Source organism: Theobroma cacao, chromosome 1, assembly GCF_053813885.1.
Source record: "Theobroma cacao isolate CCN51 chromosome 1, ASM5381388v1, whole genome shotgun sequence".
In the NCBI taxonomy this organism is placed as follows: domain Eukaryota; kingdom Viridiplantae; phylum Streptophyta; class Magnoliopsida; order Malvales; family Malvaceae; genus Theobroma; species Theobroma cacao.
The window spans coordinates 2,608,282-2,630,077 of record NC_142639.1 but is presented as its reverse complement, the minus strand read 5'-3'; the positions used below and the strand labels follow the sequence as shown (position 1 = coordinate 2,630,077).

The 21,796-nt window shown below is 34.8% G+C and overlaps 3 protein-coding genes across 4 annotated transcripts; all 3 read left to right on the top strand.

Annotated features, from left to right (window-relative positions):
• Window positions 1-11,132: 11,132 nt before the first annotated feature.
• LOC18611116 (initiation factor 4A-like protein) lies at window positions 11,133-13,646 on the top strand. 2 transcript variants are annotated; one of them, XR_016024290.1, is made up of 6 exons: window positions 11,133-11,298; window positions 11,400-11,457; window positions 11,557-11,694; window positions 11,773-12,006; window positions 12,686-12,905; window positions 13,268-13,646. XR_016024290.1 is itself a non-coding variant. In XM_007047176.3 (6 exons), exons 1-6 carry the CDS (start codon window positions 11,240-11,242, stop codon window positions 12,933-12,935), a joined length of 657 nt encoding a protein of 218 aa, XP_007047238.3. In that variant the 5' UTR covers window positions 11,134-11,239; the 3' UTR covers window positions 12,936-13,261. The 2 variants fall into 2 exon arrangements, 1 of the variants encoding a protein (XP_007047238.3); XM_007047176.3 differs by lacking the exon at window positions 13,268-13,646 and having other exon boundaries at window positions 11,134-11,298; window positions 12,686-12,725; window positions 12,808-13,261.
• A 3,722-nt stretch (window positions 13,647-17,368) lies between these two features.
• Window positions 17,369-19,532, top strand: LOC18611115 (protein DETOXIFICATION 49-like). Its single transcript, XM_007047173.3, has 3 exons — window positions 17,369-17,516; window positions 17,628-17,814; window positions 17,970-19,532. The coding sequence occupies exons 2-3, from the start codon at window positions 17,656-17,658 to the stop codon at window positions 19,377-19,379; spliced, it is 1,569 nt and encodes a 522-aa protein (XP_007047235.2). The 5' UTR covers window positions 17,369-17,516; window positions 17,628-17,655; the 3' UTR covers window positions 19,380-19,532.
• Window positions 19,533-20,852: 1,320 nt separating this feature from the next.
• Window positions 20,853-21,795, top strand: LOC18611114 (uncharacterized). Its single transcript, XM_007047172.3, has one exon. It carries the CDS (start codon window positions 20,917-20,919, stop codon window positions 21,481-21,483), a length of 567 nt encoding a protein of 188 aa, XP_007047234.1. The 5' UTR covers window positions 20,853-20,916; the 3' UTR covers window positions 21,484-21,795.
• Window position 21,796: the final 1 nt, after the last annotated feature.

The following is a 21,796-nucleotide window of genomic DNA, read 5'->3' as shown; positions in this document are numbered from 1 at the left end:
TTCCCCTTTTTTTGTTTTGTTCCCCTATATTTACTTTTATTTGTATTTTTGCCCCCAAATTTATTGTCTTTTTTGATTTCGTGTGTGTGTGTGCAGACTTTTAAAGTGTTGGACCTGTTTTTTTCCTTACAGGTTCGTGGATTGTACTTTGGACCGTAAATTACTAGATTGTGGAGCAGAGTTCTGTCTATTGAACTTCCGTGACTGTGATTTTTTACAGTTTGACAGCGGCAGAGATGGGTGGCAGCTGTAAGATAAAATTTGTACCGGCAGTGAATCTTTGTCTCTCTTTTAATCTTGAGATTGAGTATGGTAATACTTTGTACTGTACCTTTTTCCTTTAAAAAAAAGTTTGCCTGTGGATATTGGCGTCTAAAGTTGTTGGAGTAAAGAAATGGAAAATGATTTATTTTTTTAATCTTATTTAATTAATTGCTACTGATAAATGCTATTTATTTATATCAATTTAAAATGGAAACTTAACTTGGAAGTAAAAAAAGGATGTTAAGATAACATAATTGACATCCTACAAGATAAAAGAGCCATTAAAACAACTCTATCTTCCATCTTATATAGAGTCATTAAATAACAATCCACAATAATAATTAATAGGGTATTTGTATCTAAATCTGATTATAAAATTTAATACTCATATTTATCCACACCCGATTGATAATTACACTATTAAAATCCAATTAAAGTTCAAACTCATTTAATTTAAAATATTGTAGATATCTACTACAAAACTCGACTTAACTTGAATTTAATAATAATAAATAAAATTTCATTATTTTTATATATTTTATTAGTCAAAATTAAATTAATAAAATTAGAATGAATTTTATATTTAGATAATTTATAAATAAAATAAATAATTTATCTATTATAAGTAATAAATATATTCAAACTAATATAGAAACTATAATAATTCATTATTTATAATATTTATAATTGAGATCTAGTAATTGATACTTTAAAGTTATTATCCGTAATCTACCTAAACTCATTTGTAAAGTACTTTAATCTTATTTAAATAAGTCATATAATGTCGAATACTCGACACACTGCCTATCCTCATCCCTAGACCAACTTTTTTATTTTTTAGATTACATATAATTAAGATTCATGTATTATTATATATAAGAAAATTAGGTCGAGTTCTTTAGGAAGAATTTCTTAAATTCCTTAGTATAATGTTTACAGTGCAGTATGTGTTAAATTTGATGGTTTTAGTATTAATTTAACCTCATCTTATAAAACAATGCTACTATTAATTTAATCTCAAACTTCTAATTTTAACTTTTTAATACTACTAAATTGATAATTACAACATATAAATTCTATAAAGTTTCTTATGGGGAAAAAAAAGTTATATGAAGGTAGTTTAGCATACCATTAACCAAAAGGAAAAGGATTATGTTGGCGAGTTTACCGCAACAATTAATTAAGACTAACCAATTAACTTGAAAACCAAAATCTTTTGGACATTTTCATATGTAAATAAACTTACTTTACATCATTAGAATGCAATATCTACCATTAACAAATCTATTCGGCTGACTTTTGTAAGTGTACAAATTAGTATGTTAAATATAGTATTTCCCTTTAACCAAATAAGCTTATACACATTAATTTAGTTTAACCAATTACTAAAACTAAAAGAACAAGCACCATTCCAAAAAGAAAAAAAATAATAAGAATATGCGAATTATGTGGTAGAATGATTCTATAATAATACACATTAGTACATTCTTATGCGCTAGCATAACTTGCTTGAGTCATATATGTTTGATGTGATTATCTATATTCATAAAGTATTTTAATTGTCAACTAAGGCATAAGCAAGTAAGCTCAATTAAATTTAATTACTCTTTTGGCACATGCAAGCAAGAATGTCAATGGAAAGTATCAGGACCCAAATTCGGGGTTTGTGGTCCACGTACGAGTTTAGTAGACAAGTTCACTAAATCTGAACAAGTTTTAAAGTTTAAAAACAAATAACACATAGTCAAGAGATTTCATATGTCATATTCATAAATAAAATTCAAGTTCAACATATTACACCATCCTTGACATATAATTCATACAATTATCATAAGGTCATACATTAACTATTCAAGATGGGTTTGTACATAACAACCATTAGTACACAATATTACATGACACTCAGTGCTTACAGTATCTAGAATACATTACTTTCTAAACTTAAAATTCGAGTGCGAAAGCTAATGTGAACCTGACTCAGCAGAGTGACCAAAATAGAGGACCAACCAGATGCAAAAATTGGTCTATCAATATACGACTCTTACCACGCTCTGTCCAGTGGCCTATTTATCTGCACATGATACAAAATGAGTGAGTGAGTGGTGCACATAATCATAATTATATACATACATTGAACTTATAATAAATGTTGCACTCCCAGTGCATCAACATAATCTAGCAAACATCTTCAAGTATGAGGCATATTATTATCCCTAAATCTCTCATATTGGGGCATATCATCATTCCCAATGTGAGACCTCAACCCCTATCGGCTCATAATTAAGTATAAATGTAATAACACAAGTCAGGGATAGTTTCGTTATTTCTTCTAAAAAGCTCACTGAAGAAGGTTTTATGGTATTTTAAAGTCTAAGTAGGCATAATAAGATATTTTGGGTGCCAAGGAGACAAAAGAAAATTTTTAGAATAAAATAATTTTTTAATAAAATAATATTAAAATATTAATATTTTATTTAGTGTCAAAAATTTTCATGAAGAAGGAGTATATGGTCAATCTAAGTGGGGGAGAAGAAGAATGAAAGAATTTTGGAGAAAAACGACGTTAATGGGGTCTCGTGTCTTTATTAAGTAAAAATAGCGCAGATAAATAAATATTTTAAATATTATGAGAACATCGCGTTAGAGTACAAACTTCATACTTTGTTTGTACATGTGTAGAAGAAGGTAATAAAAGGAAATTAGAGTTAAATGAGTGTTGAGAAAACTAAATTAAAATAGAAAAAAACAACAGAAGCAAAATGGTCATTTTGCACCCCGAGTCAAAATTTTAAGTTTTCGTAAACCCGAGTAGTTTAGACCATCGTGGACCTTATCCCAGTGTCAAAAGAATAAAAAGATTGCACAAAGGATTTGAGAAGAACAAGTTAACTTGCTAAAGAGTATTTTCGTAATTTCAAAGATAATTGGATAAGTTTAGCTATAAATCTCTTATTCTTCCTGCAACTTCTTGAATTTCCAGCAGCTTATCTTATTCTTCTCCTCTCATCTCACGTTGGTTTCTCCTCCATGGAAGCATGGTATGAAAACTTCATAACTTTCTCTCTCTAGCTCCAATTTTTATGCTTTTGGTGCACCCTTTCATAAATCTTTATGCTCTTCCACTCTGTCTCTTTAAAATCCTTGAAAAATTTTGTTTCCATACTTTCTCTCACCAGCTAGGTGTTTAGAGAGAGAAAGAAATAAAAAAAGCCCTATAATAGCTTGGGAATTGTTTGAAAGAAATTCAAAGTTACTAAACTATCAAAGTGAGTAGTAAATTAGCATTGGGTTTTAAGTGTTGATAATGTTTAGTGATTGAATTGTGGGTTTATTGTTGAGATTGTGTGTTGACTCTATTGTGACTAGGATAGTGGGAATAGATAGCCATTTAAAATGGCAATTGAAAGCTAGCTAATGGGTAGCTTTTAGGGTTTATAAGTATGAATTGACATTATGATGATGTTAATTTGATGGTAGGTTCCAATGAAGCCCCATTATCCCAAATGGATCATTAAGGAGGTTAGGGCTAGCTAAAGGCTTAACTACTACCGGTGAGTGAACTGTATCTCAAAATCATTTTGGGATCGTAACTGTTTTGTACAAAGAACTTTAATGATTTTATAAAACTTTTTTCTTAAAACAAGTGCCTTGGGAACAAGTTTTTGCTAAATGGTTTTAAGTTATGAAATGTGGTTGTTATGGATTCATGCATTATTTCATTATGATGATATATATATATGTGTGTGTGTGTGTGTGTGCGTGTGTGTGTGTAGACACTAAAATTATAACAAAATGAGAAACAAAAAATAAAAATAAAAGATTTAAAAAAAAAAGAAAAAATGAATGATGATGAATGAAAAAAAAAAGGGTAGAGAAATGTACGACTAGAAGGGTGCAGACGCACCCTGCCAGGCACCTCCCTCACCCTGCCAGACGCAAAAAATTCGCGTTTGGCAGGGTAGTGGGAGCGTGCCCCCTTCAACCCAGTATAAAGGGGCACTGTAGCACCCAACCGAGAGAGGAACCACAACCTGTAAAAAATTCCTAAAGATCCTGCAAGCAAAAGAAAACCAGCACAACAAAAAATTCCTAAGTTTCTAGCAGCCACAACAATCCACAATCAAAAAAATCAGAAAAGAGATACAAAAAAAAATCAAAAGAAATGCGTAATAGGAAGAGGGGAAAGCCGATCGGTAGAGAGAGAGTGTGTGAGATTCGGGTTACTGGTGGGTATAGAAGAAGGCTGTTTAGGGGAGATCTGAACGGTCGTCGATCCTAGGGAAAGAGAGAGAGCCGACCGATTGGTGATTAAGAGAGATTTGAAGATCGGACCGAGCGATGTTAAGAGGGCCAGATCTGGTGGCACGTTTGGTTACCGGTATGAGAGGGAAAAGATAAGAACGCTAGCGCTGAAGGGAGAGCCGACCAGTGGTAGAGAAGGAAAAGAAAGACGTCAGCGCAGGATAGATAGGGAGTTGGCCGGCGGTAGAGAAGGTAGAGAGGGAAGAAATGACGCAGGCTCAGGATAGAGAGGGAGTTGGCCGACGGTAGAGAAGGTAAAGAAGGAAGAAATGACGCCAACGCAGGATAGAGAGGGAGTTGGCCAGTGGTAGAGAGAAGGGAGAGAGTCTGGCGGTAGAGAGAGAAAATGAAAGAAAAAAAATGGAGAAAAATGGTGAAAAATAAGTTTTTATACCTAGGTTAGTGGACACGAAACGGCGTCGTTTTGGTATTATAAGGAGAGGAATTCGGTGTAGCACACCACATGTTACGTTTGGTGAAGTTACACATAGGTGGAAGAAGGTTTGGGCCGTTGTTGCTGGATTCTTAGACCAACACGGACCCAATTCTTCTTGTGGGCTTTAGTGATTGTGGGTTTGATCCCAATGGACCTTCGATAGGATTCGGGCCGTGGAGAAGCAGGTGGATTAAGCTGAGTGGGTATTTGGCCCATAAAGGTAAATTCTTGGTCATGCTATTAAAATCTGCAGTGATTTGGGCTTGCTCATTTTGTTAGTTTTCATATTTGTTATTTAATTATTTAGGGTTAGGATTGGATTATTTTAATATAATGTTTAAAGATTTTTAGATGTTATTTTTCGGATAAAGAGAATAATACATAAATGGTATGCAAATATATATATAAATATATATAATATAAAAATAAAAACTTGTATATTTAATTAAGGAAATTTTAAATGTAGAGAATACTTATTAAAAGTATTTAAACTTAGGTAAATGAAGTTCATGTGCAAAAAAAAAATATAGATTGTTAAGTGGAATATGTTTACAATGATGGAGTTATGGAGATGAATAATAAATATAAAAAGAGAAAATAACATATAAATGAAGGAAATAAAGGGTAGGGTAAAGATTTACATATAGATTAACTAAAAATTTGGAAATTATTTGATTAAGTATTAAAATAATTATAATAAATAGATATGGGAATCAATATTGAAAAATTAAATCTTAAAAATATATATATAAAGAAAAAATAAATAAAGAAAAAATACAAAATACTATGGTATTAACTACAAGTGTAATATGCCGATGATGGGATGATCGGTCGGGACGCGAGAAGTCGTAATCTCGAGCTTATGTTCCCTAGGCTCGGAATTCGAATCAAGGCTCCACCAATACGATGGGAGGGCCTCGATTTCAAGATCCCGAAATTTTTAATAAATAAAGAATTTGACTATACGAAAATTACTCAATAAAAATAATAAATAAATAACAATAGATAAAATAAATAATAAAAATAAAAATTAGAATATATAGTAAATAATTAATTTGTAAAAATGAAATATACATGACGTGAAATAAATAAAAATATAAAATATATATATATACAAAATATAAAAATATAAAATAAAATAAAAAAATATAAAATTGTTGTCACTAAAGTAACATGGAATCATAAACAATTTATCTAATCATAAAAAGAAAATATAAGAGTAACTTAAAATAAAAAATATAAAGTATAAAAAAATAATAATTAGAAATAAAATAAAAAAATAATAAAAATAATAAATAAATAAATAAATAAATATAATTAAATATTAATAAATGACCAAAAAATAGATAATTGTATTAGCATAGCATATATATATTGCATCATATCATTGCATATAAATATTTTTATTTTCGAGTTTAAGCCCCGATGATGGGATCTTCCGAGGATCTTGCGAAGACGAATATTTCTCGGATAGTTCCCTAGGTAAAAAGGTGTCCCCGAATCCCACCAGCATGATGGGAGGGTTCGAGAAAAATCTTTAATAAAAGGCTTTTGCCCGAATTAGGTTCATTATGCACGAAAACATTATTTTTAAAGAAAAACGTACGATAACTCCGATGATGGGAATTATTCGTCAAATTTGCGAAGGCGAATTTCTCGAATAATTCCTTAGGTGAGAGAATACCTCGAGTCCCACCAGTATGATGGGCGGATTTGAGAAAATATCCTTGATAAAAAAGTTATTCGTCTGGTATTTTTTATCTCACGCCATGCATTTCATATTGCCTCACATTTGCATTCCATTTTAGGTTGAATAGGAGATAAAAATAAGTGAATAATAACTAAGGAAGTATAGTGAAATTAAAAATTAAAGCGTAATAGGATAATATAAAAATGGTACCGTTCATGGAACGGGCGTTTCGGGGGTGCTAATCCTTCCCCGAGCGTAACCGTACTCCCGAGCCTAGATCTAGAAAATCGTAGACCAGTTGAAGATTTTTTTCGGTGGGTTTAAAATTAATTTAAGGCTTCATTGATTAGAATTGAGTCAATAGGTAGCCAATCGCACCCAGAAAAAAAAAAGATTGGTGGCGACTCCTAATTTTAACATAGTTTTAGAATTTTCACACCGCGTCTGTCGGTCAGGTTCCCAGACTCGCACGTTAGGACAATGTGTGTGTGTGTGTATTGTGCATGATAATTGACATTGTGTATGATGACTATAACCGTGTGTGTGCACGATGTGGGGGGATGCACATGCCTGTGATGATGGCGGTGTGAGAGATGGATAATGATAGTGCTCGTGTGCATGATGTGGGGGAATGTACACGATGGCACTGATTGTGCACAATATGGGGGGATGCACATGATGGCGCTAGCTATGTGCACGATGTGGGGGGATGTACATGAGCCCGGTGTGATTATACTGATATTGGTGTTTATCTATGCATTTATATATATACATCTATGTTTATGAAATCAAAGTTCATGAGTATGGTATATGGTTTTGCATATGTGAATCTTGCATGTTGAACATTGAAAGTTGCTAAGTATTGTCAAATTGGTGTTCATTGCAACAAGGAATTTGGTTGCAGCAAAATGGATTCTCGTTGCCATCAAAAATTTTCAATGGTGGTACAGTACTATCATTTTGACAGTGATTTTGACTACCTTTCGATTAGAACTAGGTAAAGTGGTAAACAGTAAAGTCGTAGTCCTGCCTCTTATCTTTCTAACGACCCAACAAGCATATCAATTGGACCCATGTAGTGGAAGATATGCTTGAAAAACAGAACCATATACAAACCGAGAATGCCTTTTTCTGCAGTGAGAAACGTATTGTCACGTTGCTACCTTGCTCGGGTTTTGATATAATTTCCTCTACTCCCTTATCTTCATGATTGAGCATGGGTCTTTGCAATACTAAGAGTCCACTAATTAATGACCAAAACAAAGGGGTTTGGGAAAGAAATTATACGAAATTGCATTGTTTTCAAAACAAGTGCATCATGATTTCCAAATTCTTCCTTATAAATTGCTTGTTCCCTTCCTTGTTCACTCACTGGGTTTATACTTACCATTTTCAACTTCATGTTTTCAAATTATGAGGCAGTTGGTAACTAGGTCGAGGTGCCTTTGCAGACTCAATTATTGGTAGGTGTCTCGTTATTTAGTAGCTATATGTTCGTCGAGTTTTTTCGTTGGACATCGAGTCTCATTTTGACATGTATAGACAAATCTGATGTTAATTATTATAATACATACTGTAGACAATGTATGTATATTTTAAACGAGTAGCGCCAGTACGAGTTGGCAATGTCTATCACCATTTTGATCCAAAGTTCTAAAATGTGACTTAGCAATATTTGATGGAGTAATGAGCAGGATAAATAGTAGGCTTACTTGGGCTTAATGAACTACGTCCATTGGGCCCATGCGCCTGTCATGGCCCAAAATTTGGGTCGTGACACCCAACTTCTTCAAACATCATCACACATCATACCAAATTAGCGAGTGATTTTCCTTAGACATAGTCAAATCACACACGATGACCAGCCAACGGAGAACCAAATCACGCATTGGACAAAGCTACTAGCAAATAACAAATTACGCACAGCAACCAACGAAAAATCAAATCAAGAATAACGCTGAAACAACTAACGAAAAATCATATCATCGATCAGAGTAATCTTTGGACGATCGACATCACCCGAAGTAATCTCTTGTCGATGGCATCATCCGGAGTAATCTCCCAAAGAATGGCATTACAGCACTACAAATGGGAATCACAAGCGAGACTAAACCATAACCCTTGTTTACCACCATTCCTGCATGCACGCATATAATTACAGTGTAACATGATTCACTTAACCTCAAATTAAATCAACGTTCGGAATTCATTCCTCGGATGGAACATAATTCCATGATGAGATCATGATGTTTCTATCTTTCCATATGCTCAACATAGTAACAATCACATTTATTGAGTTTCATTTGTCAATAAGCTCATTAAAGTTTTAAGTGCCTTAATAATCATGACTCACTAGTTACATATACATCAACAAACTCATTTTAATTTAATCATGGCTTAATAGTCACATTTACATGAATAATATCACATCAGATCATGCATCAATATTTTGTTAACAAATGGGTAATCTAATCCCACATAGTAGTATCACCATCACATTGATTTAGTTCCAACATATCTAGTAGCCACTAAAATCATACATCACCTAGATGTCTAACAGCTCATACTTCTCAATGGCATTCACAAGTAAACACATACACTAACATGTACATCAATAATATACTAGCCTAGGCATCTCCATCTAGGCAATCACATTCACATATATATAAATACATAGTTCTCTAGCCTAGGCTTATTCAACTAGGCCTACATTCATAATATAGTACTAGTGTAGCTCATTTTCCACGCGTTATACATCACATGCATTTAATTAACCCATTTATAGTGACATATTAGAGGTGCTCCACAATCAAACTTTAATTCTTAGCCTCAAATCGTGTTTTAGCTCATAAAAGTGCCTAAATGACTCAATCTTCCCCTAAGCACATCAAAACATCATAAAGCTAATTAAATCTCAACTTTAGAAAAATGTAAGCTTTTCTAAAAATAAACAAATTTTTAACAATTCAATATACAAGTTAAATCCTTCAACAATGTGCTAAATCCATACCTTAGAAACTGGATTATATAATTATTTTCTCTAAATCCCTAGTCAACTAAAAAAGACCAATTTCTTCAAAGCTGGATCAAATTAATCTAAGTTATTAACTGATTAAATTAAAAATCAATCGGTAAAATGCTTAATCTTACCTTTAGAAACGTTTCCCAAGCTCTAATCCACTCCAAATAATTCTAAGTGCTTCAAAAATCAATTTGGGAGATTAAGGCTTTTGAATTCTAGAGGGAGAAAGTGAAAATAAACCAACTTTCAACACTCAAAATCCTTGATTTATCATTCGAATTTAGTGGGTTTGAAGCGTGAGAGTTGAGAGAAAATAGGTGGAGAATAAGGGTGAAGGAAGAAAATAAGAGAAAGTTGTGTTTTGGGGCTTTTAAACCCGTTTTAATCTGATATGACAGTCTAGGATTGATTATAGTGGACTTGTAGTCGATCGTAGACCAACAGAATGCACCTTATTTTCCTTTATAGGATCAATTATATAGGGCCTATAGTCGATCCCAAACTAATATGTCCAATTTATATTCAACTTTTCTTTACAAGATCGACTATGAAAGCGCTATAGTTGATCCTGGACTAACATACTCGACTTTTCAAGTCTAGATTCATAAAAATGGGCCTTTGCAAAGCCTAAACTCGCTCTAAACTTTTTCCACAACTTCAAATCATTTAAAAATTTAAATCCACACATAATATATCATCGATTATCATATGACATACAAATCAAAACCTTAAACCATAAAGTCGATTCAATATTCTCATATTTCATCAAGGCATAACATACTTAATAGATAATTATTAATTGACTTAATTTACATTGAAAATTGAGAATGTTATAAAAACTTTATGACTCCATTAAGTAAAATTAAGATACCTCATAATTAAGTTTAGGCAATAAAATTATTACTTGTCACGTGTTCAAATAATAGTCTTTGAGATACTCATTGTCAAAATCCAATTATAAATAATAATTTTTTATATTAAATTTTAATTTATATATATTACATTATATTTATAAATTTATTGTAATTAGTATAATACTTAGTAAAATTCATTAATTTCTATAAATATAATTTTAAACTTTAATTTATTTTTTATAAATTGATTTTAAATTATTAATTTAATTTTAAATAAAAAGAAACATAAAAAATAATTTTAAATTTATTTTAATTGAGTATTTAACCATTACAACTATTTAACAAATAATATTTAAAATAAGCCTATATAAATTCAGATAATAATTCAAAAACTTTATCAGTATTTATATAATTAAAATACTTTATCAAATAATTAAGTTCGGTTAAGGTACTTAAAAAAAAATAGTATCCTACTACTTGACATCTCTGCAATGTAACAAAATTATCCTAATTAACTAAAATTACTATTGTATTAAAATTGTAATTGACTTCTAAAGCTATTAGGGAATCATGGCTCAACCTGTACCTGAACGCGTAACGCGTTAACTCAAATAAGGTTCCGAGTTGGTCGGCGAGAAGGCAGCAATTTGGAACACCAAGAGAAAGAGATCATGGCTTTGGATGCAATCGAAGCTTCATCTCCTCCCTCTCAATCACCTTCTAATTTCTGGTACTTCCCCATTGTTTTTTAGTTTTCAGTTTTATTTACTTAATTTTCATGGTAATTTTTCTTTTTCTTTTTCTTTTTTAAATAAATTCATGAATTTCCAGTTCTTCCAATCAACTTCGCCACTTCTACGTCGCCGTCGACAGACTCCACTTCAAAATGGTCCTCTCTCTTTCTTTTACCCATTCCTATTTCGGTTAATTTTCAATTTTTCATTAATTCTAAATTGAAAAAAAAAACCCGGAAAATGATAATTTACAGGAGACGTTAATTGACCTCCTAGGCGTGGCCGGTCGACGCACGTGCCTTCCGATAGTAGTCTGCTGCAGCTCACGTGACGAGCTCGACGCCGTCTGCTCCGCCGTCTCCAATCTCCCTTACGTTTCCTTGTCGTCTTTGGTAATATTTTTATCAATTTTACTTTCAACTATATAGTACCACTTGGACTATTAATTTTATATTTTTAATTTATGCCAGTACAGCGACCAAGCTGAAGCAGAACGGGCTTTAATTTTCGAGAAATTTAGGGAAGCAACGATGAATTGGAACCAACAAGTTACAGTTCAGACAGGAGATGGTCATGAAATTGGGAAAGATGAGCAGAAATCTTGTATGATTGTCGTAACTGATACCTGCCTTCCACTTCTTGCTTCTGGCGAATCTCCCATCTCGGCTCGTGTTCTGATTAATTATGAATTACCAACAAAGAAGGTACAAGTTTTAATTTGTTCTGTCTATCACTCATGTTGTATGAAACTATCTCTCTAGCTAGCACGTTGAGCAGTGTTTGTAAATGCTTGTGGATAGAACCCTTTAAGCTTCATTTTTCTATGTTATAGAATCTCAAGATTTCGATCAAATAAGCTATTACTCTGTCATTTATTCAATTGGGTGTTGGTAGCTATCAGACTGACACGACTGCTGACTACAAATCATGGATTAGCAAGGATGGAATTGCTTTTTTTCGCTCTTACCAATTACATTTTAGAGGTGTTTTACCTGACTAGGTGCTCAGTGATGTAGAAATTTTGAAAATTTTTGAATCATGGCCCTTCTGCCTACTTTTAGCATGTTTCTGCTTGTACAATGAGGAAGTGAAGTCAGCTGTTAGAAGCAAATTTACTTTTCTGTTTGCTAATTTTAATGTTTGGTTACCAATTTGCTATCCATGTGAGTTATTCATATGTAGAGTTATACCGATTTTAGCATGCTCATGTGGTGGTCATAGGGTTCTGAATTCTGAGCTAGAAGCTTATTTCAGGTCATGAAATACTACAGTTCAAGTTTCTTTGAATGTTGTTTTTGTGTGTTATTGTATGTTGTTTGTCAAATCCATCTGTCAAAGATTTACACTTGTAACTTCTGTTTTTGTACTTGGCCTTGCTTGCAGGAAACATATATGAGGCGCTTGACTTCATGTTTGGCAGCAGGTTCCTTCCCAGCCATAATACTTTATTATTCACACATCATGAATCTTATATTCCCAAAATGATTTCATTAAAATATAAGCAGATGGAATTGTGATCAATATTGTTGTTGGAGGTGAAGTGGTAACTCTGAAAAGCTTAGAAGAAAGCAGCGGCCTTATCATAGCTGAGATGCCCATAAATGTAAGCACAGTACTTGCTCTTGTTCTTTGATTTATGGATTAGAAAATATTATGATGGCATTAACTTGACAATGATGCCGAACTAGTTGCACTTGACAGCAAGGAGTTCCTTCTTCATCTTTGAAAACAATTTTAGTTTCATTTAGATTCTGTTTGGTTGATATTTTTGCCTTTTTTGCCAAAAACAGGCAAATAGCAAAAAGTGAATTACGAAAGTATCAACTAAATGGAACCCTAGTATTGTCGTTCCAAGTGTAAGGATAATCTATTGGTGGTTAGGTTTTAGAAACTTTATCCACCATCTTTCTTTTAGGTTATGTATGAACCTTTGTGGTATTAATTCTGAATACAATCTTGTTGCAGATTTCTGAGATTTTATGATGATTTTTGGCCGTCTGCAGTTTCTAAAATGTGATAAAGGATTTGATGCTCCGCATTCTTTACAGCATTTAGAGTACGTAAACATATCTGGTGGTGTATCAGATTTGACATTGATTTTGAACATCATTCTTGTAATAGTTTATGCAGTCTCTTCTTAGTTTGTGTTTTGGATATAAGCTTCTTTTGTACCTCTAGCCTCTTATCGACTTTGCACACTCAGTTTGATTTGGTTTTAAGTGTGCATCTCGGAGTGCATCATGCTTTGCTTCATGATGGAGTAAAAACAGTGTAACCAACCTGTCCTTGTTTTGAATAAAGAAATAAATTCGATCATAGCAATGAAATACCAACAATTGTATAAGGATGTTCGTAATTGATATGATTTGTCATTACCATTTTTTCTTCCTTTTGTTTGTTTTGTTTGATGCTTAAAATTTTCAGTTTTGTGGAAGAAAGTCATCTTTCGTTTCCTGCAAGACGCAGTTCGAAGGATGTATGGTTGGGCTCGGCCACATATGATCGTTAGCATGTTTTGACATATTGCTTCTTAATTCTCATGCCCTAAATCATGCTCGTCCTCGAATCGAAGGATGAGCCTGTTCCGGCCCAGTTGATATATTTAGCTAAAGTCATGAACTCATGCCTATGGGCCGTAGTCTATCCAAATGGCTGTTGGCTTGTCAGGGATCAAATGAGCAGCTATGGGAGGATGAGATATTTGATTGATATTTTTTTTTTTTGAAAAGCGAGATATTTGATTGATATGACCATGAAGTTCTAATTTTCTTTCATGGGCCCAAAACATCAGAAAATAGCAATAAATATTTTTTTTTGTAGTACTCAGATACTAATAGATTCTATATTTCTTTCTTTTTCTCTTTGGCCATTCATGCAGTAGGTTCTATATTTCTGTAGCCTAATTTTAGGTCTTGGAGGGCCAAAGCTGTCTCTGAGGACCCATTGATCATTTACTCTATTCTAGAGAAATAAATTTTGTGTCGCCTTTGCCCTGCCAAGGGTATCTGAATTACCATTTCTAGAGCAACTATTTAACAAAAAAGAAAAAAAAAAGGTTGAAATATTATCAAGATCTTCATTAGCCAGATAGACAAGAAGATCAGCAAGCTCATGTTGCATACTTACAAGTTACAAACTGATAGCAAATTTTTAATATGATGGAAGCATTAATCGAATATGGCAAACAGAAAAGAAGAATCAAACAAGTAATTCATTCAAAGTTCTCTAAAAAGACAGTTTCACCAGTGAGTTTTCCCATAGCTACATTATCGAAGGACCTTATCTTGTATTCCCTGGCTTTAATCATTGAACAAAAACAATCATGTGACAGGTATTTAGAAGAACCAATACATTATTTTTATTTTCCTAACCTTATTTGAAACTAAAAACAATTATTGAAGCTTTAAATGAAGGCTTGCTTCTCGCTCCATTGATTAAGTAGTCCAACATGTGAAAGAAGGAAATATCTGAGCTTGTGCGATACCTATGTAAATAGGGTTGAACCTAGAAAGAAAAGGCTAAGAGATAAATCACTATGATTGGATTAAGACAGATTCCCTAAAGTTTACTCAAACCGCAGCCAAGTGATCATCAGTTGGCTTTTGCATGGGATCAGCATGTGGCAGGGTCCCAACAACAAGAGCTTTGGGAATTGGGAATTGAATGAATCAGGGAATTGTGGGTCACCTGGCTATAGAGCTACAAGTTTCAATTGGATCATCAGTCAGCTAATGAGAAATATCATTCCCCATTTGGAGCAATAAGAAACTCTTTTTGAGGGAGTTCCAATCAATGGAGAACCAACTTTTTTAATAAAGGTGGGGAACTAGAAGGCCATGTCCAATAGAGGGGAAGAAAGGAGACAGAAAAGACTCTTACATTTGTTAGGGAGTGTGATATTTGTAATATATTAAGAGCCCTCCTTTGTCCCTACACCACGCTCTCCTCTTTCCCAGCAGGGTAAAGATCGATTAAGAAATCAAAACTAACCCAAAAACCAGCCCCCCCTTAAAAAAAAAAAAGGGGTCATGGCCTGGCTGTTGCGACCATTTTGCTGTGGTCCCTTTTGCTCTAATAAGAGACCATTGGTTTCATAGGCGCCCACAGAAGATTAATTAGCAAGAATAATGATTAATTTCTAGGTTGATATCAATGATTCATGATCAAAAGTTATACCATATTGTTCTTGTTTTTTTTTGTTCCATAGTTTGTCTCATTTTTTGGTAAAACTATAGGCGCTTTCTACTTTCATTTGCTCGAAACAGTTTGCTTTATCTTGTATTGTATATATATATATATAGAGACATACATCCATACAAGGTTAATTGATCAAAGCTAGCTCGTCTTCTTATTTCCTTTTGTGGGTCGATAGTTTCTCTCAAACGTTTTTATATATCACCGTCGTCATGCCAGGAAGAAATAATTAAGAAATTGAAAAATGTTGATTGGTTAGGCTAGCCCATAATTTGGTCACATTTTATATCATTCGGGGACATGTGGGGGCTAGTGGGAGAGACGAAGACGTTCAAACGGTGCAAGTCTGCCTCCAATGGATAGAAATGTGACTTTGATATTTCAATAATGGGGGTGGAATTAAGGGTCCTGATTTTCATGAACTTGGCAAATTACACTCACCCAACATCAGTCACCATCCATACATAATTTCTCCAGCTTTTATTTGATGAATTATATGATTACTTTGGATTTATGCATGAAAATCCAGTCATAACTTGTAGACACTGATGTCTTGAATTGGTGCCAGCTTCCCACGTACAATAATAATATTATAAATTTTCTCTTTTTTTTTTTTTTGCCCTTTTGAAAGATCCCTATTTGCATATTCTCCCTATCACTTTGTATGGCCTAGCCTCACACACACATGAAGAGAAGAGAAGAGAAGAGAAGAAAGAGAGAAGCCGGGTGAATTGATCTAGAAATTAAATTGTAAAGTAAACATCATTTATTCCAAAAAAAGTATAGGGTCTACCACCCACCAAAAACAAATGGAAAGCCCTCCATGCACGGTCTATCAGGGCATTCATGTGTAGGTGATAAATGGCCCTGCAACAAGCATGGAAATTGCAATGCAAAATGCAAAGTGTGTTCCTAATTCCTCCAACTTCAAAGCAAATAAAAAAAGAATAATAATAAAGGCATGCAAAACTTTTTTCTCAAAGGGACGTGGCTAGGCCACCCATACAGGTGCCTTTAACCTTTCCTCGTTTCACCCTCGAAATGTTCTTTCCCATTTCCAGTTTCTTTGTTTGGAGAATAAGAGAAATCCCTTTAACTATGTATATTTTTTTTTTGAGAGGCAATTATATATAGACTCATTAAAGAAAACAAAAATTGAACTCTCTTTTTATAGATGCTTAACTAAAAGTTGTAACTTCGTTAATGAATCTGGACGAATTCTAACAAGTGTTTTAAAACTTCAGATACTTAATTATGGAGGCGTGATTTTCTATGTATAAATGAACGGAGAAGATAAATGGGAATAAAAATAATTCAAACAAGAGAGGGTTCAAAAAATTTGATAGATGCTTTGCCCTTGAAGTTGATAAAAGTTACTACAACTTATACTATTCTTTCCATACGTCTCCCCACCATGGACCTGCAACAATCTATACATTGGGACGAAAGTGCATTGTTGCTTTGAAAAATAACTCTAACAAGTGTTATTGCATTGTATATTTCACCCAAACCTTTCTCAACGTATTTGGCAAGTATGAGTATGAAGGAAAGGAAGTGCACGTGCTCAGGGAGAGTAGGTACATGAAGAAAAGAGGAAAAGGAAAAGGGGAAATTGGAACCGTTGGAGGCACCCCACCCCTCGAATGAATAAGGAAGGAAAGGAGGGGGGGGGGCAAAAGGGACCATGGAGACAAAACAGTGGTTGTTTTGGGGATTTACAGAGAGTTTGATGATGTGTTGACAGCTTTCCATGTTTGGCATTTGGAGGGACTGCCAGCATATTTGCTTTCAAAAACAAAAGCTCTTTCAGTGTACCGACGCGCCCCTTTCAAAGAAAAGGACGAACCACCCGCATGGCCTCCTCCTTTCCCTTATCCCTCCCCACACTCGTCCATTTCTCACCTCCAAACCCTAACTAACCCCTCTCTCTCCCCACTACTCTCTTTTTATTTTCTCATCAAAAAGGAGGAAGAAAGAAAGAAGGAAAGAAGGGACATTCAGAACACAGCTCTAGCTAGTGGTATATACACCTATTTTGCATGTCTTTAGAAGAGAGGAAGGATTGATTAGCCCTTTTTTTTTTCTTTGGTTTATTAATCCAAGACCCTGTTTTTTCTTTGCATGTTTCTAGAAGAAATATCCTCCAGGTTTTGATTAAAATGAGTGGTCAGGGAGTTGCAGCTTATTACAGTTCTACTACTCCTTTGTTGCTCAACGAAGATGATAGATTATCTCAAGAATGTGTTAAGGATGTTTCACCAGAGAAGCAAGATTCCTTTCATTGCCAGTGTCAAGCTTGGCTACCATCACTTTCAAAGGTTAGTTTCCACAGTGACGCCACTATTCCTTGTATTTTTCGTTACTGTTCTTTGTACTTGGTTTTGTTTTTACTTTTTAGTAGGTAAAGAGGGAAAAAAAAAAGAGATAAATCCAATGCCAAAAAATATCTTTTCTCTCTTCGTTTATCTCTCAGGTTGTTGAAGAGATCAAGCAGCTTTATGCCATAGCCCTGCCTATGATCATTACTGGCCTTCTTATCTATGGAAAATCAGCAATATCGATGTTTTTTATGGGGAAATTGGGCAAAGAAGCATTGGCAGGAGGGTCTCTATCGATTGGTATTGCGAACATTACAGGCTATTCTGTCATTTCTGGCCTTGCAATGGGAATGGAAGCCATATCTTCTCAAGCCTGCGGGGCCAAACAATGGCCTCTTATGGGTCAAACCTTACAACGCACCATAGCCATTCTCACAATATCCTGTTTGCCCATTTCAATATTGTGGCTAAACATTGAGCCCATCCTTCTTTTTTGTGGCCAAGACCCAGTTATCTCGACGGTTGCCTCTACTTATCTTGCATTCTCTCTTCCAGATCTACTCTTCCAATCTCTAATAAACCCTCTCAGAATTTACCTTAGAACACAAAACATAACCCTCCCTCTTATGTTAAGTGCAGCTTTTGCCCTTGCTTTACATGCTCCTATCAACTACATCCTTGTCTATCATCTTAGCCTTGGCATCCAAGGTATAGCTGTAGCAGTTGCCTTGACAGATTTGAATTTGCTTATAACCCTTTTGCTTTACCTATGCTTCTCTGGCATTTGTGATAAAACATGGCAAGGTTGGTCCCTGGAATGCTTTGATGAATGGAAGCCAATACTTTGCCTAGCTATACCAACTTGCATATCTGTTTGCTTGGAGTGGTGGTGGTATGAGCTTATGATAGTCCTTTCAGGGCTTCTCACTAATGCCCCAGAGGCAGTCGCTACAGTGGGAATCCTGATACAAGCAACTTCACTTATCTATATCTTCCCTTCATCTTTGAGTCTAGCCGTGTCTACACGGGTTGGTAATGAGTTGGGAGCAAACCAGCCAAGCAAAGCAAAAACCTCGTCCACGATTGCATTATCATGTGCTGTTTTCACTAGTTTCATGGCTATGTCATTCATGACAACAATGAGAAATGCTTGGGGACAAATTTTTACAAATGATAAAGCGATTTTGTCGTTGACAGCAATGGTGATGCCGGTGGCAGGGCTCTGTGAGCTAGGGAACTGCCCACAAACCACCGGCTGTGGGGTGTTGAGGGGGAGTGCTAGGCCAACTTTGGGTGCCAACATAAATTTGGGATCATTCTATGGTGTTGGGTTGCCTATTGCATTTTTAATGGGCTTTTTCATGGATATAGGCTTGTTGGGCCTTTGGCTGGGACTATTGGCAGCCCAGGTGGCATGTGTGATTGTCTTGGTCATAGTAGTGGCTAGAACAGATTGGTTAGTGCAAGCAAAAAGAGCCAGACAGCTGACTGGTATAAATGCAGAAGAAGAGGAGGAAGTTCAGAGCAAATTCCAGGGATTAATATCAGTTATGCTGGTGAATTAGTTTGTTTAAGTATAAATGTTTACATAATTAGTACTTGTCGTTTTTTTCTCTCTTTTTTGAGTTCATTATATTAAAAATTTTGTATATTTGGCTTGTGAGAGACGGTTTTGCATAGGCTTACATATTGGGACCTGCTGTCCGGTTGAGTTTTAATATGTAATGCATTGTATAAATATGTAATGCAGGCGACCCTAGTTTATGCGGTGGTTTGAAAGGAGCAAAGCAAAGTCCATGGTTTACATCTTAAATCCTAACATTCCTTCCAAGACAGACTAAATTATTTGGTTTTTTTCTTCATTCCATTTCCACCAATAGATCAAGAAAAACCCTACTCTTACAAACTCTTCATTTCTACATATATATATATATCAATGTAGGGAATACCCTTTGTTGATTCGGGTGTTTGAACCCTCCTTTGAAGCAAAGCAGGCAATCAGAGTTATTAGAACTTAGATAAAATGTTCAAGTGATTAGTCACTCGTATATCAAAACCAAAGATCTTATATTAGATTCTGGCAACTACCCTTTAATCCATCCTCCTTTTTCTGCTAACCTCTCACCTTGCAAGTGTGGTTAAATGATCTTTAGCGGTATTTTGAGTCACAGCTACTTTAGTTTTGCAGAAAATGGGTAGTGATTGTTGATTCACAAACAATGTCCTATATACTACTACAAAGTCCACTGTTTCCTTGAACCGTTTTGCCTCCTTTTGTCAATTTCTTTTCGTTCTAATGATTATTCATCGAGTTTCAAACAAAGAATAAGTTCTTCCGAGATTCCTCCTTTAAGTCCTCTGCACCAGAAAGTCTCAGTTGACATTAATCTTACACAGCTATCATGAATGTACAGCAAACCCTTCACGTTGTTGGAAATCATTTTGCCAAGAACTTAAACTGGTTCTGATTCTGACTCGCAGTTTTGTATTCTTCCTTTCTGTTAATGGTATATCTGTGTGCTATAGAAGTAGCCTAGAAAGACTGGCAAATCCTCTATTCTTTAATTATTCTTCGGACGTAAAACAATATTTGCAAGTGAATTCCACTATTCTATACGAAAGCACTCTCTTTTTCCCCTGTTATTCTGTACGTAATTCGTCTCAGTTCCCAACAGAAAAAGGCTAAGTGGTTTTTACTTTTGTATAATTAACATCAATCTTGCCGAAAGGGCAGAGTCGAATAGGAATCTAGCACGATAGTGCCTATGATTCAACTTGTAGCGTAGGAATACCTTCCTTCTGCTTTAGTTTGGCCTAGAAAGTAGTATGCCTTTTCTATTACGCCATGACTTCAATCTGAATTTCTATGGATGGAAATGATCACTTTGGAATAAGAATACCAGACCAAATTGCGACAGCCTTTCTTAAAAAGTGAGATTAATAGAGATTCCACTTGATCTCGCCATTTGATTCCTAATAGGTAAGAAGGATAAAAGGGAATGTCAAATTGTCAAGGTTATATATAGAGAGAGGTGCCTAACATAGGAGATCGTATCAGACTTATCAGTTTCAACATTGCATTTCATACAGCAATATCCAAGGATGTCGAAATTGAGTTTTATCGAGTTCAAATATGGAGGGCTTCCAAGGAAGTTGTCAAGAAAACCAACTCAGTTGAGCATCACCAAGGAAAGGCAACAGTCTAACGTGTCTTCAAGGACTTATCAGCCAAATGCGGAAGAGATGAAATGGGTGTTCGACAAATTTGACACCAACAGAGATGGTAAGATCTCGAAGGAGGAGTACAAGTCAGCTCTGAAAGTACTAGGTAAAGGAATGGCAGAAACAGAAGTGGCAAAGGCATTTAGTGCAATTGACACCGATGGGGATGGCTTTATCGACTTCAAGGAGTTCATTGAAATGATGCGTAACATGGGAGAAGGGATCAATTCCAATGATATCCAAAGTGCATTTCGGGTGTATGATTTGGATGGCAATGGGAAAATAAGCGCAGAGGAACTGATGGAGGTGCTTAAGAAGATGGGAGAGAGGTGTAGCTTGGAAGCTTGTCGCAAAATGATTCGAGGGGTTGATGCTGATGGGGATGGTTTGATCGATATAAATGAATTTATGACCATGATGACTCGCACCATGAAGCCATCTCAGTGATGCTGTGTTATGCCCTTTAAAATGGGAAACTAGCCCCAATATCATATGGGTAAGTTCTTGGCAGCAGGCGGATATATCAAAATCTTGTTTTCCTAGTTCATCTTTTCTGCATTTCTAGTTACTATATATCAAATAAGGGACATAGAGTTAATTAGGCTACTAACTTCCAATCTCTAGTCCTTTGTTATATGGACGATTAAGTGAACACTTGGAAACTGTCCCAACCCACCCCACCTATTGTACTTAGGCAGCTCCGTTTTGAAATAAAGGCACTGAATATAGTGAAAAATATTTCTGTTGGCAGCACCCAAAC

What these genes read in the sequence shown, in the direction of transcription:
- LOC18611116 (XM_007047176.3), top strand. Translation starts at nt 11,240, where the DNA reads ATGGCTTTGGATGCAATCGAAGCTTCATCTCCTCCCTCTCAATCACCT. An exon ending in CAATCACCTTCTAATTTCTG is followed by an intron (nt 11,299 to 11,399) that starts GTACTTCCCCAT and finishes ATGAATTTCCAG; the next exon opens with TTCTTCCAATCAACTTCGCC. An exon ending in ACGTTTCCTTGTCGTCTTTG is followed by an intron (nt 11,695 to 11,772) that starts GTAATATTTTTA and finishes AATTTATGCCAG; the next exon opens with TACAGCGACCAAGCTGAAGC.
- LOC18611114 (XM_007047172.3), top strand. Translation starts at nt 20,917, where the DNA reads ATGTCGAAATTGAGTTTTATCGAGTTCAAATATGGAGGGCTTCCAAGG.
- LOC18611115 (XM_007047173.3), top strand. Translation starts at nt 17,656, where the DNA reads ATGAGTGGTCAGGGAGTTGCAGCTTATTACAGTTCTACTACTCCTTTG. An exon ending in GGCTACCATCACTTTCAAAG is followed by an intron (nt 17,815 to 17,969) that starts GTTAGTTTCCAC and finishes TTTATCTCTCAG; the next exon opens with GTTGTTGAAGAGATCAAGCA.